The sequence below is a fragment of the Delphinus delphis genome, chromosome 10 (assembly GCF_949987515.2).
Source record: "Delphinus delphis chromosome 10, mDelDel1.2, whole genome shotgun sequence".
NCBI classification, from domain to species: Eukaryota; Metazoa; Chordata; class Mammalia; order Artiodactyla; family Delphinidae; genus Delphinus; species Delphinus delphis.
The window spans coordinates 50,556,887-50,573,884 of NC_082692.2; the positions used below are offsets into that span (position 1 = coordinate 50,556,887).

The 16,998-nt window shown below is 41.2% G+C and overlaps 1 protein-coding gene across 1 annotated transcript in view; it reads right to left on the reverse strand.

The window, feature by feature from the left end:
- The window catches only part of GADL1 (glutamate decarboxylase like 1), a 261,813-nt gene that overhangs the window by 118,010 nt on the left and 126,805 nt on the right, over nt 1–16,998 (reverse strand). Inside the window, exons 7-11 of the mRNA XM_060021370.1 lie at nt 12,081–12,160; nt 11,905–11,959; nt 7,120–7,236; nt 1,414–1,478; nt 1,059–1,140 (exon numbers count right to left, since the gene is read on the reverse strand). Of these exons, the coding sequence (XP_059877353.1) occupies nt 1,059–1,140; nt 1,414–1,478; nt 7,120–7,236; nt 11,905–11,959; nt 12,081–12,160 (399 nt within the window). The remainder of the gene's footprint in view (nt 1–1,058; nt 1,141–1,413; nt 1,479–7,119; nt 7,237–11,904; nt 11,960–12,080; nt 12,161–16,998) is intronic.

Genomic DNA, 16,998 nt, shown 5'->3' on the forward strand with positions numbered 1-16,998 from the left:
AGTTAAATGGCATTGAATGCAGTCCATAGTAGCCTACCTAATAAAACATGAAGGAATAGATTCCTATTTCCAAGAGTCTCTCTATCTACAGATGCAGAATCTGTTCATAGTTTCTGACGGACATCCTGTTTGGTCATCTCAAAACACAAAGGGCATCAACATGTAAATATCACAAAATTTTTTTAAAGAAAGTTGTAACCATCCACACATACGAGACTAGATTTCAGGTTTTAAATATGGTTGTCATTTGAAATAAAATTCCTTAAAAAGAGAAAATGACTTTAGCATTGGCAAAGGGAGTCCCCTAAGAAAAAAATGTAAACAGATGGCTGAGAAAGATCACCCACATGCTGCACACAGATCTTGAGGAGGCATTTCTAAGAATGAAGTGGCACTTCCCAGCCTGGGCCACGTCCCACAAGGATCCTTATTTAACCCAGAGAAAGCATAGGGTTTCTACCTCTAACCAAGAGGAACTGCAGCCTGCTTGCCTCACAGCAATCCAGACTAGTTTCCAGCTCTCCCCAGTGTTCCAACAGAAGCTAAGTACCAACCACTTGAGAGAGGCAATCCCCTAATAAATCAGGGTTTGATGATCAGCCCTGAACCAACATCTTCCCATATAAAGGGGATGTTAAGCCCCAGCTAAGCATATTAAGCATTCAATTTAATGTATGACACACATCTGCTCTCCTTTCTCAGGGAGGAGAAGTTTCAAGATAACTTAAATCCCGGACTTAATCAAGGGGAAAAAATATCTTGGCAATGTTTAAAACTGAGTTTAAAAATATAATCCAAATGAGGGCGAGAGAGACCATTTTGCTGTAAGTAGTGAGATTATATAATACCTAAATCAAATACACAACATTACCTGAGCAGAAGCACTTGTTTCTTTTACCTGGGTCTATTCAACTTTCCTTTCGATTCCATCAACATTTACCAAAGACCGTCATCTACCTCTGGCCCAAGGTATAAAATACAAGCAAAAATGGGTCCTCTGAAAATATGGTAATCTGCCCCCCTCCATGCCTGATGAAGGCCGTAAGAGGAAAACTCACAGATTTGTCTTTTACAAGGAAAGCACAGCACTGAATCCCAGCCATCAGCATCTTGTGTGGATTCCATGCCACAGAATCAGCCCTGTTATGTTAAACAAAGAAAAAAACAGGGTAGGGAGGGGAGACTCAATTAGTTTCTACTGGTGGGAAGAATGCTGGTACATTCAGTATTCACGTCCAAGTTAGTGCTCCAAAGGATTCCTTGTGTGAGCGGTTTAAGGAGTTTGGGATTTTTTTAAACCAAAACAATTCCTTAGTTTTTTGCCTGTTTTCAAAATGTCACTTAACTGGGCAAAAGCCAAAGAGAGTCCCTAGCCTAAATAAAAGGCACTGTGACTGGGGAAACTACATTTACCTGTGGATGCCGTGCAGAAGCTTGCGGTGCTTCCTTGACATCAAGGCTGAGCCACCCCAGGAAGCCTGTTGAGATATTTATATAACCAAAATGATGTTATTTCAATGGTACTTGTTTACCAGCCAGTTGTTATTTGATGCTTTAAGTCGATGTTAACCAACGTGGACTCTAGGAAATTTTGATCACTGGCTCTACCCAGGCGATCAGAACCTCATCACAATAGATGGTCCCCCACTGACGCTTAGGAGTTAAATTCCCACACTATAAGGAAATTGGTGTAGTACTCATTGAGTTGCCTGTGGACAAAGAGAAGTGTAAAAGACACAGTCCATATCCTCTCAAATCTTAGAATCTAAAATAGACAATAGCCCTTCAGTGTTGACATTCTACCATACACGATGTACAAGTGCTGATCATGAGACATGGCTTCAGGAAAGGAAATCCCAGAGTCAATAAGTCTGGAGGAGAGGGAGGAAGAATCAGTGTGAGAAATAAGAAAGTCAGTTTGGTACTTGAAATCGAGCAGACTTGTTGTGAGGGAATATGAGGGGACCAGCATGGGAGATGTTGAAAGCTCTCCATGGTTATTTAAACTGCACAACATTGTACTGAGAACAGAGTTATCATCATGTCAATTTTTTAATAGAAAAACTAAGGTTTGGAGGTTATAAAATTTCCAAGGTCTCATAGGTAATAAAAATCAGGTCTGAGAGACAAAAGTCCATTCTTTTTTTACACTAACATCATATCTTAGGGAAGGTGACCAATTGGCCCGATGGTAGAACTCAGCATGGAGAATTGAGGTAGGAGGGGAGTTGCCTAGCAGAATTTTAAAAGGCAACCCCAATGAACATGTACCCCAACGTTCATTGCAGAGCTATTTACAACAGCCAAGACATGGAAGAAACCTAAATATCCATCGACAGATGAATGGATAAAGAAGATGTGGTTCATATATATTGGGTTGGCCAAAAAGTTCGAACTTTTTGGCCAACACGCTACAATGGAATATTACTCAGCCATAAAAAAGAATGAAATAATGCCATTTGCAGCAACATGGATGGACCTAGAGATGATTATACTAAGTGAAGTAAGTCAGACAGAGAAAGACAAATATCATATGATACCACTTAATATGTGGAATTGGAAAAAAAATAATACAAATGAACTTACATAACAAAACAGAAATAGACTCACAGATATAGAAGACAAACTTATGGTCACCAAAGGGGAAAGGAGGGGAAGGCTAAATTAGGATGTTGAGATTAGCAGATACACACTACTATATATAAAACAAGTAAGCGACAAGGACCTACTGTATAGCACAGGAAACTATACTCAATATTTTGTAATAACTTATAATGGAAAAGAATCTGAAAAGAATATATATATATATAATATGTATGTATAACTGAATCACTTTGCTGTACACCTGAAACTAACACAACATTGTAAATCAACTATATTGCAATTTTAAAAAAAGATCTTTCTAAAAACTTTATGCCCCAAACTTTGACCTTGAGCATTCTAATATGACTATAGTGAGTATAATAATTTAATTCAAGAAATATTTATTACATATCTAAATAGACTGACACTGAGATAAGTGCTAGAAATACAACAGTAAATAAAACACTGAAATAATAACTCCAAAAGAAAGGTAAGGAAGAGCCCAATATCATGCAGAAAGAAATGGCAAGATTGTGTGCACCATGGATGTGAAAGAGGAAGTAAGTGAGAGGTCTCCACGATCCTCAGAGTATTAAAAAGCTGAGCCCAATGGTGGACAGTAAAGAGTGGCCTTAAGAACAGCTCTCTCATTCAGGGCTGTGCCCAGGGGCCAGTGAGCGAGTCACCCAGGGTGCACCCTTCAGCTCACTCGCAGAGTTGGACTCTTGCATGGCCCTGGGCGTGAATGCCTCCTTAAATTTTCAAATACCAAACTGACTTTCTTATTTCTCACATTGATTCTTCCTCCCTCCCCTCCAGACTTACTGACAATGGGATTTCTTTTCCTCTCCTTATTCTCAGCTCTCCTCTCCTTTGCTCATAACACCTACCTGTCCAATGAACCCTAGGAACCTCACTTGCCTCACCTTAGTCCCAGCCCTGTTTCCAGGGACTAGACTCTCCAGTGACCCCATAGGGTTCCCAAAGGTTTGTGGGCCGAAGGTGGTGTGCAGGCGAGTTCCAAAGACGCCCAGATAAAGGACTGATGATCAGGATTGTCAGTCAAGTCCCCTTGCTGCTGCCCTCTCTGTCCCACCAGAGTTCATGATGGACCATGTGTGACCAAAGCTGAGCTATGGAGGCAGCTGCCCTCAGCCTCTGGGAAAACGTGATCTGAACCTGCTAACTGAGGCTCCCCAGACCTGGGGTTTGAGAACTTGACCCTCAGGAACATGAAGATGACTTACATATTAGGTTCTTTTACTTCTCTTATATCCCTAAACTCTAAGTTGCCTGCTTTTCTCAATCTTTTTAACCCCCAACCGCATTAAGAACCTACCAGGGGCAACTAGGGGAAGGATTAATCAGTACAGCTCAGCCACGCCCATTCACTCTCACCCTTTCCACCTGCCCACTCACACACCTGCCCTCACTGGTGCCTCCTGCACTGGCCTCTGCCTCTTCTTCCTCCTCAAAAAGTAGACAACATTCTGCCAATCTTAGTGAGCTGGATTGAAGTTTTAAAATCACATGAACTCTTTCAAGGCATTAGTTCACTGGTTTACAGGGTGGTAGGCAGAGTTAGAAGCAGCTCATCCACATATGTATTCCACAAAAGAGCTGAAAGGGGAAAGACGACGTGCCTGATGCCAGTGCCCTACTTGTATTGGCTTCGCTCCATAACCCCCTCACTCCAGAGCTCGCAACAACATCGAACCAACGGATGTCATTATTGAGCTATGAGCCAGACACCATGAGTACCATTTTACTACGTTTTTCTCTTCAAGTAATTAGTTAATAATTTAATTGTAGAGCCAATCTTGAATGGGAAGTGGAGGCAGGGTGGAATGTAGAGATGGCAGCCCCTAAAGCCCATGATTTTAAATACAGTGTTTGTCACCTCTCCCGGGACTTGGGATGGAGTGTGGGTGAGACACCGTAGGAAGGGTTGCTGGGAGGGTGAGATTTTGCAGTGGCCGCAGCCTCTGCTTCAGAGAAGAGCTGGACCAGCCCTGAAATCCTGGTCTCAGGCAGAGGCTGGGATAACATTGACTCTCGCAGATACAGAATAATCCTGGAGGCAAAATATTCTAACACAGCTGAAATTTTTCTCATTCTGTTGTTCAAAAATACATTGTAATTAACCAAATTTCAGACACTATCGGAGGTAAGAGTACCATTTTTTTGTGGATTGCTAAGAAAGAAAAAAAAATGACATCAACATACCAATTAGGTATATTAAAAATGTAAACAAAATATGTGTATCTTAGAAATAATAAGATATGGTATATATGCCGGGCAACCTGGTTTTATGGAAAACGCAGAAGACCAAGCAATTCTAATTACATTTTTAAAAAGAAATCAAGTAAATGCCAGTTTTTAATATTTTAAAGGATCTTTAAAATACCCTTTAGAAAATTTCAGGACTTCCCTGGTGGCACAGTGGTTAAGAATCCGCCTGCCAATGTAGGGGAGACGGGTTCGAGCCCTGGTCCGGGAAGATCCCACATGCCGTGGAGCAACTAAGCCCATGCGCCACAATTACTGAGCCTGCGTGCCACAACTACTGAAGCCCATGCGTCTAGGGCCCGTGCTCCGTGGCAAGAGAAACCACTGCAATGAGAAGCCTGCACACCACAAGGAAGAGTAGCCCCTGCCCACTGCAACTAGAGAAAGCCAGTGTGCAGCAATGAAGACCCAATGCAGCCAAAAAAATTCGAACAGGCCAAAGTAATCACTGTAATTTTACTAATTTTTACCTGTAAAATTAATAAACTACCCTTGGTATATGAAGTTTCTTCAAGAGAAGTTATATGCTCCTGCATAAAATTTTATCAACAGAATGATGTCTGCAATATTAGAGGATGAGTGAGTACTGTCTCAATGTTAGAGCTAATTTCTTTAATAAGTCATATAAACAGTTGTCAAATGTAATCTAATACTACAGACATTCAACTTGAAGCTTATTATATGCAAATAGAACAGTTTGCGTGGCTTAAATATTCCCTTATAAAAGTGTTTTCTTCAAAAATTCAACCTTTGATTTTTAGAAAATCTAGAGAGGTTTTCATTCACATCTTACAAATCACAATTCTTTCTAAGCCCCATAAATCTCTTAATATCATTCCCAATTTGGAAACTGCTGTAGTTACTCTGTTTTACATAAACCATATAATCTATATTTGATGTTTCTTTTATGAGAGTAGAATTTTTAAGTATAACTGCTCATATATTTGATTTTGCCCCTATCTCCACAGTCACAAAAGTACTCACTTCATATTATCTTTCAGGACATACTGTATTATTATGCTTCTAAGTCTATAAAAATCAATAAGATATAAGTTGAAATGTGAACAGATACAGATACTATAATCCCACTTAAAGAAGTCACAAATAATCTACCTGATGTATTGCCATTGGCTTACTAATCAAGCCTATAACTCTAGTGAGCTTTATATTACTACTTCTGCTTTTACCAAATATTAGCATACATTTAATGAAAGCTTTGAGTTGCTGAAAAATTCTTTCGATATTATATCATAGAAACTTTACCTTGAAAGCATAAAGTCATCCAAACTATAAAATTATGTGCAGGCATATCCCCCAAAGAAATGCTCAGTTACCTAATGTTCAGTAAGTCAAAAAAATTGTCCTTTCTTTTTCTGATAAGGAGGACACAAAACCACTCACTTACTGGAGGAAAGTTCCTCTCAACTGCAGGTTCAACAGTTCCTTCTACTGGGTTGAATCAAACTAATTAACTGCTGTTTTCACACACACACAAAGAAAACCAAAATGCTCAACAAGCATTCATAACTGGCTGAATTCAACTTTTTAACCTTAAATAAGTAGAATTGTTAAGAGTTACTTTTAATTTAGGACAACAATTTTTATGAACAACCCTAGGACCTCCAAAACTAATTAGAAAAAGAAAAAGGCCAACCCTTTAAGTTAGAAAATTGTGAAGAATATAAGTTAGTTATCTCAATCCCTCTCCAATAGTTATCTATGATAGATCCAGATAAAACCTGTTTTAATTATGGCATGCAATGAAGTCATGCAGCCTTTTGCATTTTCCAGCTGACTGGAAGCACAGAATGTTAGAGCTAGAAGATCCTTTATTGACCACATCAGTCATTTCCCTCTTTACAGATGAAACCAAAACCCAAACAGCTGGGGTCACAATGAAGAGGAGGCAGATTCGAATCCAAAACCAGCCTCTCGACTGCACAGTAGGAAATGTGTCCCCCACACAGTGTTGCCTCAGTGACAGTAGATCCAAGGGACCAAAGAAATGATTCAGGACAGAAGAGGAAATCTGGAAAACTAAGACAAAATGCGCATCAATGCAGGATCTTCTTCTTTATTACCTAACAGGAAACAACACATTTATTTCCCCTAATTAGAAATATAACTAGCTGGAGATACAACTAGCTGGAGACCTCACATTTAGTTACTGGGAATATGAAAAACTTCCCACCAAAGCTGCAAAAAGGCTAGAAAGTTTAACAGATATGCACACCCAGATGAACTTACATCCACGTGGAGCCAGAGGCCATGCCTCTCGCAGATGTCCGCTATCTCATCCAGAGGATCGAAGGCCCCCAGTACGGTGGTACCAGATGTGGCACAGACAAGGAATGGAGCTGCACCCTGTGAGAAGGACCCACACGTGAGAATTATAAGAATCATCATCGTCACCATTAAATCTGTGCTGCAGTAGGTTGGTAAACACAAGGGTTATACACCCAGACATTTATCTGGTTTCTTTGGAGATAAACATTCATTGAGTGAGTGTTGTTTACACTTCTCCATCACATGGCCTCTAGTCACTATAAATAGGCTAAAGAAACAGAAAATGCCATGACAATAGTATCCTTTGTCCCAACTCCACATGCATCCTTATTCTCTTTACTCTCATTTTCTTTATTAGTCTTTTCTGTTCTCTAGCTTCTCTGGATAGAAGTGAATAAACTCAACCTCCACAGCAAACTGGCATCCTGTGTGACTCCTAACTCCTTCCCAGGGAGACTCATCGGGGCCTCCCTAACACCTCCAAAATAAGAAGGAACAGGACTGGAAGACAAACAGCCAGCTCCAGGAGCAGACCATGCAGCCTGTCTGCTTGTCACCTGGTAAAGTAAGAGCAGCTACAAGGCAAGGGATGTAATCAGGTATAAATTTGGCGTCAGAGGGGATATGGTAACCTCATTGGGATACACTCCCCCAAACGGGTGCTGCCACAGAGAAAGTCATTAGAATGTGCTGGAAAAGAGAACCTGCGTCTTTCTGCCGTAATTTTCCCTCCTCATCCAGTCCATGGCTGCGTCTTGCGGAGAGAGCAGGTACCCGTGAGAAATGGGAGGAAAGGGAGAATGTGGGAACAAGTGCAGAGATGAATGGTAATTCCAGCCGAGCGAGCCAGGCACCCTGGTCCCATGAGGGATTTTGTGGCAGCCATGTAGAAGACAGTACACGAGGTTGTTTCCAGATAGATCCATCCCAACATGTTGGCAGAGGTGTGTTGCTCTCTTTGGAAGTGCCATGAGGGGAAAATTTGCAGACAAAGGTGGTGATCAGGAGAGCAAGTAGAATCCTGATTCTAGAGCACAAGAAGTCAGTGACAAGAATACCTACTTGCAGAGAAAGAGTCAAAGTCATTTTAGGATGGAGTCATTTTTCCCTCAGTTTTATCGTGAAATACACTTGTTCTTGTAAAATAATTTAATGTCAGGGGTGTTCAGCTTGAACCAGATTCATTCCAATTTAGCTGACCTTTGACAGAAAGAAGTTATTTCTCGATGGAAAGCGGGGCAGAGCAAGGACGCTTGGTCCACATCTCTAGGCTGAGATGCACAGGAATCAAAGTGATGGTACACAATGGAAACATCTGCCACATGGGGAGACAGCTGTGACACATGGACTACAGTCCACCATGCCTCCTAGAGCACGGCCAGTAGGTGACAGAGCCCCTGGGACCATAGGCTTTGGGACTTCTTCCCTGTAATCAACTACCAACAGATTATGTCTTTATCATGCCCATGACCTAAATGAAATGTGACCAGATTTACATCCATCAGTAAAAGCAATAGAAAAAGTAATTTACTAAAACCACTGAAGGTGTCTTTAATGGTTGAGCTTTCCTTATAAAGTCTATGACATCCTGACAATTGTGAGACAATATCTATGCTAGCTATTACAGACCATTAATGAGTTTTCCTCACCTGTTTAATCTAGCTACAAATATAAGTCCCAGAAATTCAACTTTCATAATCTGGATTTAACCTTCCAGGTTTTTTTTCCCTTTCTCATATCTCACACTGTTAATGAGAAAAGTCAGTGGAAACAGTATTGACTGTGTGTTGCCAATGAGTTGTATTCTCTAAGAAAGTTTGTCATTTCAAATACTCATACACAAAAATACTTCCAATTATTCAGTGTTTATACTAGTTTTATCTTTTTATAAGCACTTTAGAACTTCTGATGCTTCTGTGGTTTTTACCATCTTTGTAATGGCATCAAGGTAAAGGTCACTGCTCAACAGATTTTTAATGGATCGTGGTTGGCCAGGGAATTGAACCCCAGCAGCAAAAAAAAAAAGTTGATAACTATTTCCTACCTCTGTAACAATATGAGTTAAAAACTTGAAACAAACAACAACAAAAAGTAGGTCTGAAGCTACTGAGAAAAAGAAACTAGTCATCAGGTATTAAAATGTCAGAATGGATGCAAGATTTGTCCTTAGTGAATCCAAGCTCAAGTTTTAACTGACTTGAGAGAAAACTGAGGAGGCATGCCAACACTAACCCTGTTGCCCTACTTTCAAATGTGCCTAAAGCAATTTTTACTTTTTAAAAACTTCCCTTTCAAGTTCTCAACTTCAGGATATGTCACTTTCATGGACTTTCATTGTCAAAACAAACAGAAATTTGAACAATGAAAATAATAATGACTGCCGTGGAGTAAAATCCATCCAATATGTTAGAAGATGAGTTCTTCATGATACTTTAAAAAGAAAAAAAGGTTTGGCTAGCTTGCAGGATGCCTGGCAACTTACTCACTATTCTGAAAATTGGTAAATAAGGGAAAAGAATAAAATATTGGTTCTGTCTTGCTTGTCCAAACTGTTTCCTTAGGGAAACCAAATACGGATGAAGAAACAAAAATGTTTAGGGTAGTAGGCCTGCCACTAAATGAAGAAGGAATGAGAGAATGAATTAGAACATCACTAATGAAATAACGGGTCTAGACAATGATGACAAATGGCAGCAAAATCCATGAGGTGAGAGGCTGATGCAGAGTTCTGTGACAGATGGACCGATAACAAAAGGAGGTCCAAGACATCTCCTGATTGAAAGGCAAAATGCCACACATGAAGTCGTCCTGGTAAAAATTCCAACCTGAATCTTCCCAAGTCTCAGTATCTAACAGCCAAATTACAGGAAATATAGAAAACAGATGGGGAGGTACAGGGGAGGGGAGCGCTTAGAGTCTCAAATTCTTGATGGAATCAACAAAATCCATAATGTGAAAACTCTACAGGGCAAAGGACTTGGTTTCTCCAACAGATCAGTTGCAGGGGAAAAAAGGAGGGGAGACTGTAGGTTAGAAAAGATTTATGTGATAAATCAACCAAATGCCACACATGGACTTTGTATGACTCCTTATTCAGACCACCAGCTATTTTTTTAAAAAGGCAATGGAAGAAAGTTTAATCAGAGTGAATACTGGATAATATTAAGAACTTATTCTTGCTTATAATTGCGTTATGGGCTTTTTTGAAAGAGAGAGTGCATATCTTTTACAGATATACTGAACTATTTATAGATCAAATGACATAATGTGTAGGATACACTTCAAACTGATCTAGAGGTACTGGGAGGGGATGTGGGCATAAGCTAATGATTGTGAAAGTTGCATGACTGGTATATGGAATCTCATTATATTAGTTTTACATATATTTACAATTTTCCATAATGAAAAGTTTAAAATTGAAAGAAAGAAAGAAAGGAGGGAGGGAGGGAGGAAGGAAGGAAAGAGAAAGAGAGGAAGGGAAGGAAGGAAGGAGGAAGGGGTGTTGGTGGGTGTTCCCCACCAACAAGCATTAATAACATAAAGTTCTTTTTGATAGGAACTTCTGTAGAAAAAGATAAAACTAGATTTTAAAAAATAGATAAAACTAGAAGGTGATATCTGTAGTTCACAGCAGAATAAACAGGTTGCAATATAGAATTTTACCCAAGAGATAAAGAAATCTGATAACCTGTACCACCAGACAACTATCAAATCCACTTGTCAATGAAATGTTTTAAAAAATATCGTGCTAAGGACACACACCAGAAGCCAATACATGTGCAATAAAGGCAGAACTTTTAAGTACAGAATTTCACACCAAATACAGTGATCTAGCATGCTCCAGACAAGTTGAATTTCATGAAAAATTTTTAAAAATATGAAGCGTGAAAGAAAAGAAATATAATACTAAATCTTAAAAAATAAAAATTAAAGAACCCATCTTTCCTAAAGTGTGAAGCCCTCTGAGGAGAGGTAAACTTATATCCCAGCTCAAAAGCTGGGCTTTTAATTTTCCAGCAGTCACACCCCACGTTGTTGCGGTCTATTGGAAAGTGGCGGGAGAACGGTCTGAAGCTCCACTGGCATGGGGGCTGCGGGAAGATGGCTGGCCCCAAGACAATGCCACACCCAAAAAGCAGATGCCAGGCTTAGCTGCAGTACAGCAGGTGACCAGGGCCATGCCTTGTCTTCCCCAGCAATGGAGGTGCAAGCTTTAATACATCCTGGCAGCTAAGGAACAGAGGATAGTCTGCCAGAGCTGAAATACTAGACCCACACCCAACAGGGGGTGATGGTTATGGATGGGCTTTGGGTGGAAGCAACCCAGGAGGACAGTTTGATCAAGAAATCAGAAATCATCCTGAATGCAGCCCAGAGACAACTGGTTTAGCCTGTAGCATCCTCAGAGTCAAGAGCTACGTAGGAGTGTGGATGCTGGGACCCTGCTAGAGAGGCTGGGCTCATCTTTTGAGGCTAATTCTAGGCAAGAATCCGGAATCCAGTGATGTCAGTGTTTTAATAAGCTCCAGCCATCTGGGAATGAGAACATCTGAGAAACTCCGCAGAACGTGTAGAGCAAGCACCCGGAAATAGCACATCTGTAAATGAGCTTCCTCCTTTAATTCTAAGGGGCCCTCTTCTCTCTCCCACACATACAGACGTGGGCCTGGCTGCTGGCCCTGCATGCTCCCCCAATGCCCAGACACACAAACGTTTTCTCTCCCTCCCTCTCCTTCCCCCTCTCACCTCTTTCTTGGCTTGCCACACTTGCCTCTCCAGCTCCTCAGGTATCATCTTACCTCTAAGAGACACAGGTTTGAGACATTGTTATGTTCAGCTGTGAACAGACCTTGGTACTGCTTTTTAAATAGTTATCGGTTTCCCCCTCCACCCACCTGGCTTCTGGATCCTGTCCCCATTACCTTCCATCTGTTTCCACAAAGCAAACATTCTCAGTACCAATCCCAAGAAAGGAGGCCGCCTTCTTCATAGAGTAATGACACTACATTCAAAAAGGCAAGGGGGAGAGAGAGACACAAATACATAGCATGAAAAAAGCACTGTTTATTTATCTAAATGTGTGTACATTATACGGCTAAGCCCAATCTTTGGAATTGTATTGCCATAAAAAAAAAGAAAGTCATTTAACTGAGCTCTTTAGTATAGTGGTTGAAAACACTGATTTTGGTTGGGGTCAGAGAAACCAGGATTTAATCCAAGTTTTCCCAGTTACAGCTATAGACCCTTGAGCAAAGAACACATACTCTCCAAGCCTCCATTTGCTAATCTATAAAGCGGACCTGTGGATGCCTCCTCCACCTGCTCGTCATGGAGTTAAATGGGTTAATGTACGTAATGAGCTAGCACAGAGCCTGGCATACGGAAAAAACTTGGTCACTGGAGGCTGTTGTTTTACGTAACATTGAAAAAGTTTCTCTTGATGCTACTAATAAAACTCAGTATTAATGGAAACAGAATCTAGTCCACTGCTGACTCAAAAGCCCTCTAAGGAGTGAGCAGGACTGTCTCAAAAATTGTAGTCACAGACCACAGGAGGATCTGTTTTCAAGAGCAAACAATGGGTTATAAATGCTGATAAGACACTTGACCAATCTTGTTTAATAGTGAATATAAGACTGAAATTAGACACACGGGAATGTGGCTAAATCATAACAACAAAAGTAATAATAATTTATAGACACACTACTGATGCAGCCCTGGCATGAATGAGGCTAAGAGCTGGCTTTGGAATTAGGTCTTGTCTATTTCTTATCGGCAAATAGTAGTATAGACTTTGGAGTGTTGGGTCTTTTTGCCCTACGTAAATCCTATCAAATAATTAGCATTCAAACATTGGAGATGTCGCTCTTTATACATTACTGTGGACAGGTGGTCAATTAATTCCTTTTCATGCCAGAAAAAATGAAGGTGCTAAAGGACATTATTGTACCAAAAAACCTTAGTAATTTAATTTGTAGGTATGAATACATTAAAAGAGTAGTCAAGCCTTCACACTTAACTTGATGTATTTCCCTCAAATGTGGTAATTTTTTTCCTCTTTTGTCAAGAGAGTTTTATGGGGAGCTCTTTTTGAATTCCGTAAAAATAAATGCAGAAGTAACACCATCAGGAAAAATGAAACCATCCTAAATAATTAATTTCCAAATATCAAACAGGACACATTCAAAATGCCTATAGGATGCATTCATTTCGAGTTGTTACAAGAACATGTGCATAGTGAAGAGTAATAATGTACATGAAAATATAGTTAATTCCCTACTTGCTACATCAGCCCACCATAGCTAAGGTGACATAGCTAATGTGAATTATTTCTCACCAGAGATTGGGGCTCTGGCACCAAACAGCTATTGGTTTCATAATGATAAATAGTAGCCTACCCCCACTGACATCTGCCAATAAGGAAAATCACATTGCTTTGCCCTGAGAAACAGCAAAATACCCCCAACCAATGGATCTGCTGAATAAAAAACCTGTCATCAGAATAAGAATAGCTTCGGTGGAGCTATTTTTGGGTATCTCAGGGCAAAGTAGAGTCCACTGTCAATCTCAAATGGATAGAGACAGCTTTTCACAAGTCTGAAAAACTGAAGCCTAGACATCTGAAAGCATCAGAGGAGGAAAAGAGCCCTGGAAGGGGAAAAAAAAGAGAGAGCAATGCTTCAGACATACTGAGTAGTTTCAAGAGAAGAAAAAACCTAGAAGGCCGGAGTTCAGAAGTAACAGCTGCATTTAGAAACAAGAGGCGCCTACTCCCTTCACTGGCAGAAGAGAAGTTAGTCCTTCTAAGACCCAATCTCCCCCTGAGTTTCACTCATCCACAGAAGACACACAAATCTCAGTGGGCATTCATTTCTATAAAAGTAAGACGGCCAGTGTCCACAGGAAAGACAGAATTGCACTGAAGTTTTCCTTCCTGGTTCCAGCAAGGATTTCATCTGTGACCTTGGGTTTCTCAGTGAACCGCTGCTTTCCCCTCCTGTGGATTGTGTTCTGGACACCTGAAGTCCTATGATGCTGACTAGTTTGAAGTTCAAATTAGCTTCAGGTGGTGGGGAGAGCGGGGTTATGAATGTTATGCCTTAGGAAATAAAGAAAAGGAATGTACAGGGACTTTTCCAAGAGCACGCAGCTGGTTCAATTCCTAAAGAGGCAGAGTCGGAATCCAGATGGACTACCTTACACCCTGCACAACATCCTGAAAAGCACCTGCTGGCCCGTGAATGCCTGCGATGCCATCCAAACTCAGGGCAGCCTCACCTAGAGAGCAGGGCCGTGATGGAGGGAGTCAGGCACCTCAGGTGCAAAATTTAAGGAGATATGACCTTGAAACGTGGACTCTACACGTCTCACTTGCCTCATCCCAGCCTCGATCCTGTTAGTGAGGAACTATGACAACTGGTCACTGGCCTGGGAGTGAAAAGGGTTTCTTTTCTCCCTCACTTTTTAGTGGCAGACAATAATCACTACTTCATGCTAATTCCCAAAATGATTTGAATGACAACCCTAAGATTTCTATAAGTGTAAGGAATTCATACCTAACTGCTAATCAGGCCACAAATCTGTTCCTTTTATTACTTTTCTCCAAAAGTCCCCTTCTCTTTGGTTCCCGCTTGGCCTGGAGAGGCTACCTTAGATATGCTGACAGTCTAGGGGTCTCTGCTGTGATCTTCCTGGTCTCCACCAACAGCTGAATTACCGTGGACACCTGAAGTGTATGCAAAAACCCCTTTAGTGGCGAGTGCCCATATTCTGCATTTGATGGTGCAAGGCAGAGATGGAGTAACTTACCCTGGTTCATCTGGGGCTGCAATAAAAACTGGAAAAGTAAGGCCACCTGATAAAACAATCTGGGAAAATAACCAGGGGGCCATGGGCCAACGCCTGAAAAAAAACAAGGGGGCTATAACAAAAAGATTAGCATAGGGTTTAGGATCTTTTAGGAAACGCAGCTTTCTTTAATTCTTTTTTTTCCCACTAAGTAATGAATTGATTTGTTGTAAATAGTGGTACAGAGGTCCCTAAAATATGAATTAAAGTAATGCCAATGCTATGACTTGGGTCTCTTTGGCAGAGCAGGGAAAAGAAGGAGCTACAAAGAAGCATATGGTGGCTGGGGTAAAATTCATATATTCAAGGCTACAGTGTGTTCAAAGTCATGGAATTTTTCTATGGAGTTCACTTTGTTGTGGACTGAATGTTTGAGTCCCCTCAAAATTCATGTGTGTTTAATCCCTGCCCCCCAATGTGATGGTCTCCAGGGCGAGACTCTGATGGGATGAGTGCCCTTGTAAGAAGAGGAAGGCAGGCCTCACTTTGACCACGAGCCTGGACGGAGGCAAGGCCATGTGAGCACAGAGGTTCACTCGCCAGGAAGCAGCTTCTCTCCAGACACCAGCACCTTGATCATGGACATCCCAGCCTCCAGAACTGTGAGAAATAGACGTCTGTTGTTTAGGCCGCCCACTCTGTATTTTGCTAGAGCAGTCTGAGCAAACTAAGACACACATCTAGCTTGGTTTTATGGCTCCATCCTCTGCTGGTCTGTTAGCCAAGGCATATATTTTACCTCTTTTCGCACCTATATCTCCACCGGAGATTTTAAAAAATACTTAGTTCTGGGTTCACAACTTTTCAATTTCTTTTCATTCCCAACTTGCCAGCTACACCTGTTACTGATCTTTCCCAGGCATAATCTTTATTTTAGGCTTCCATAGAAATTCTTCCCTCTTTCTGGAGCAATTATCCCAGAAAAGAACTCTGGTACATTTTAAACCAAATGAAGAACGAAAAAGGCAAAAGTAAAAGCACTGCACTGATAGGAGGGCCCCTATTTAATCAGCTTTCCAAGGCATGGAAATAGCAATTCTAATGCAGAGGGGCTCTGCATTTCTGATACACTAGGGTTCCTCCAACTGAAATACCAAGGATTGGAACCCGAGGGTTGGAACCAAAGTTTCCCAGGGCAGGAAAATTCTACTCCATAATCATTCCAAATAACCAAGCATTTTCCACAGATGTCCACATTCCCAAGCATTCTCCTCTTGCTACAGAATGAACATCTCATGAGGAAGGGCCTGGGGAGCTGAGGTCAGAATCTCAGACTAGATGACTCCTCCCAGCTGCCCCCAACTCAATGCCCACTTCGCCCTTAGCGCTGAACTAACCAGAACTCAGGCAGGGCAGGGGGAACACGCGGGGGTGGTCAGGTTCCTGCACCATTTATACTTTTGCCATAATAAAGTAACTTGCTCTTGAAAGAAAGTAACAGACACAGGAAAGTCCAGCTGGAATTAACAGAGAATTTTCAGAGTTTGCCCACCTCACGTGTTTGACAGGAGACCTAGGATTATTGCAGAAGGTACAGGAGGGGACATGGGGAAGAAGCAGTGGTGGGATGGACCCCCAGAGGCCCCCACTGGAATCACAAAAATAAAAACAAAAAAAGCATCCCTTCTAAGTAAGACTGCATATGAGCTGTGCTCTGCATTATTATTGCTGGGTCATTCTCCTCCTCCTATTACTACTAATAGCTAACGTTTTTGTCTAGCTAGCATGTGCCAGATGCTACTTTACATGCTCTAACTCATTCAATCTTTGCAATAACCCACTAATCAATCAGTGCCTACTAAGCTCATGTCGCCACTGGGCTGCTTTAATGGCCCCAGACTGTTCACTGCTCCCTGCATCCAATCCCTTTTCCTGGTGGCTTTGCAGAGTCCCCTTAAGACGTGAAGTCTATTTTCCCATTTCTTGGATCTAGGTTCCTATATACAACTTATTTTACCAAGAAAATGAGGGAGAAATGACAATGTGCCAGTT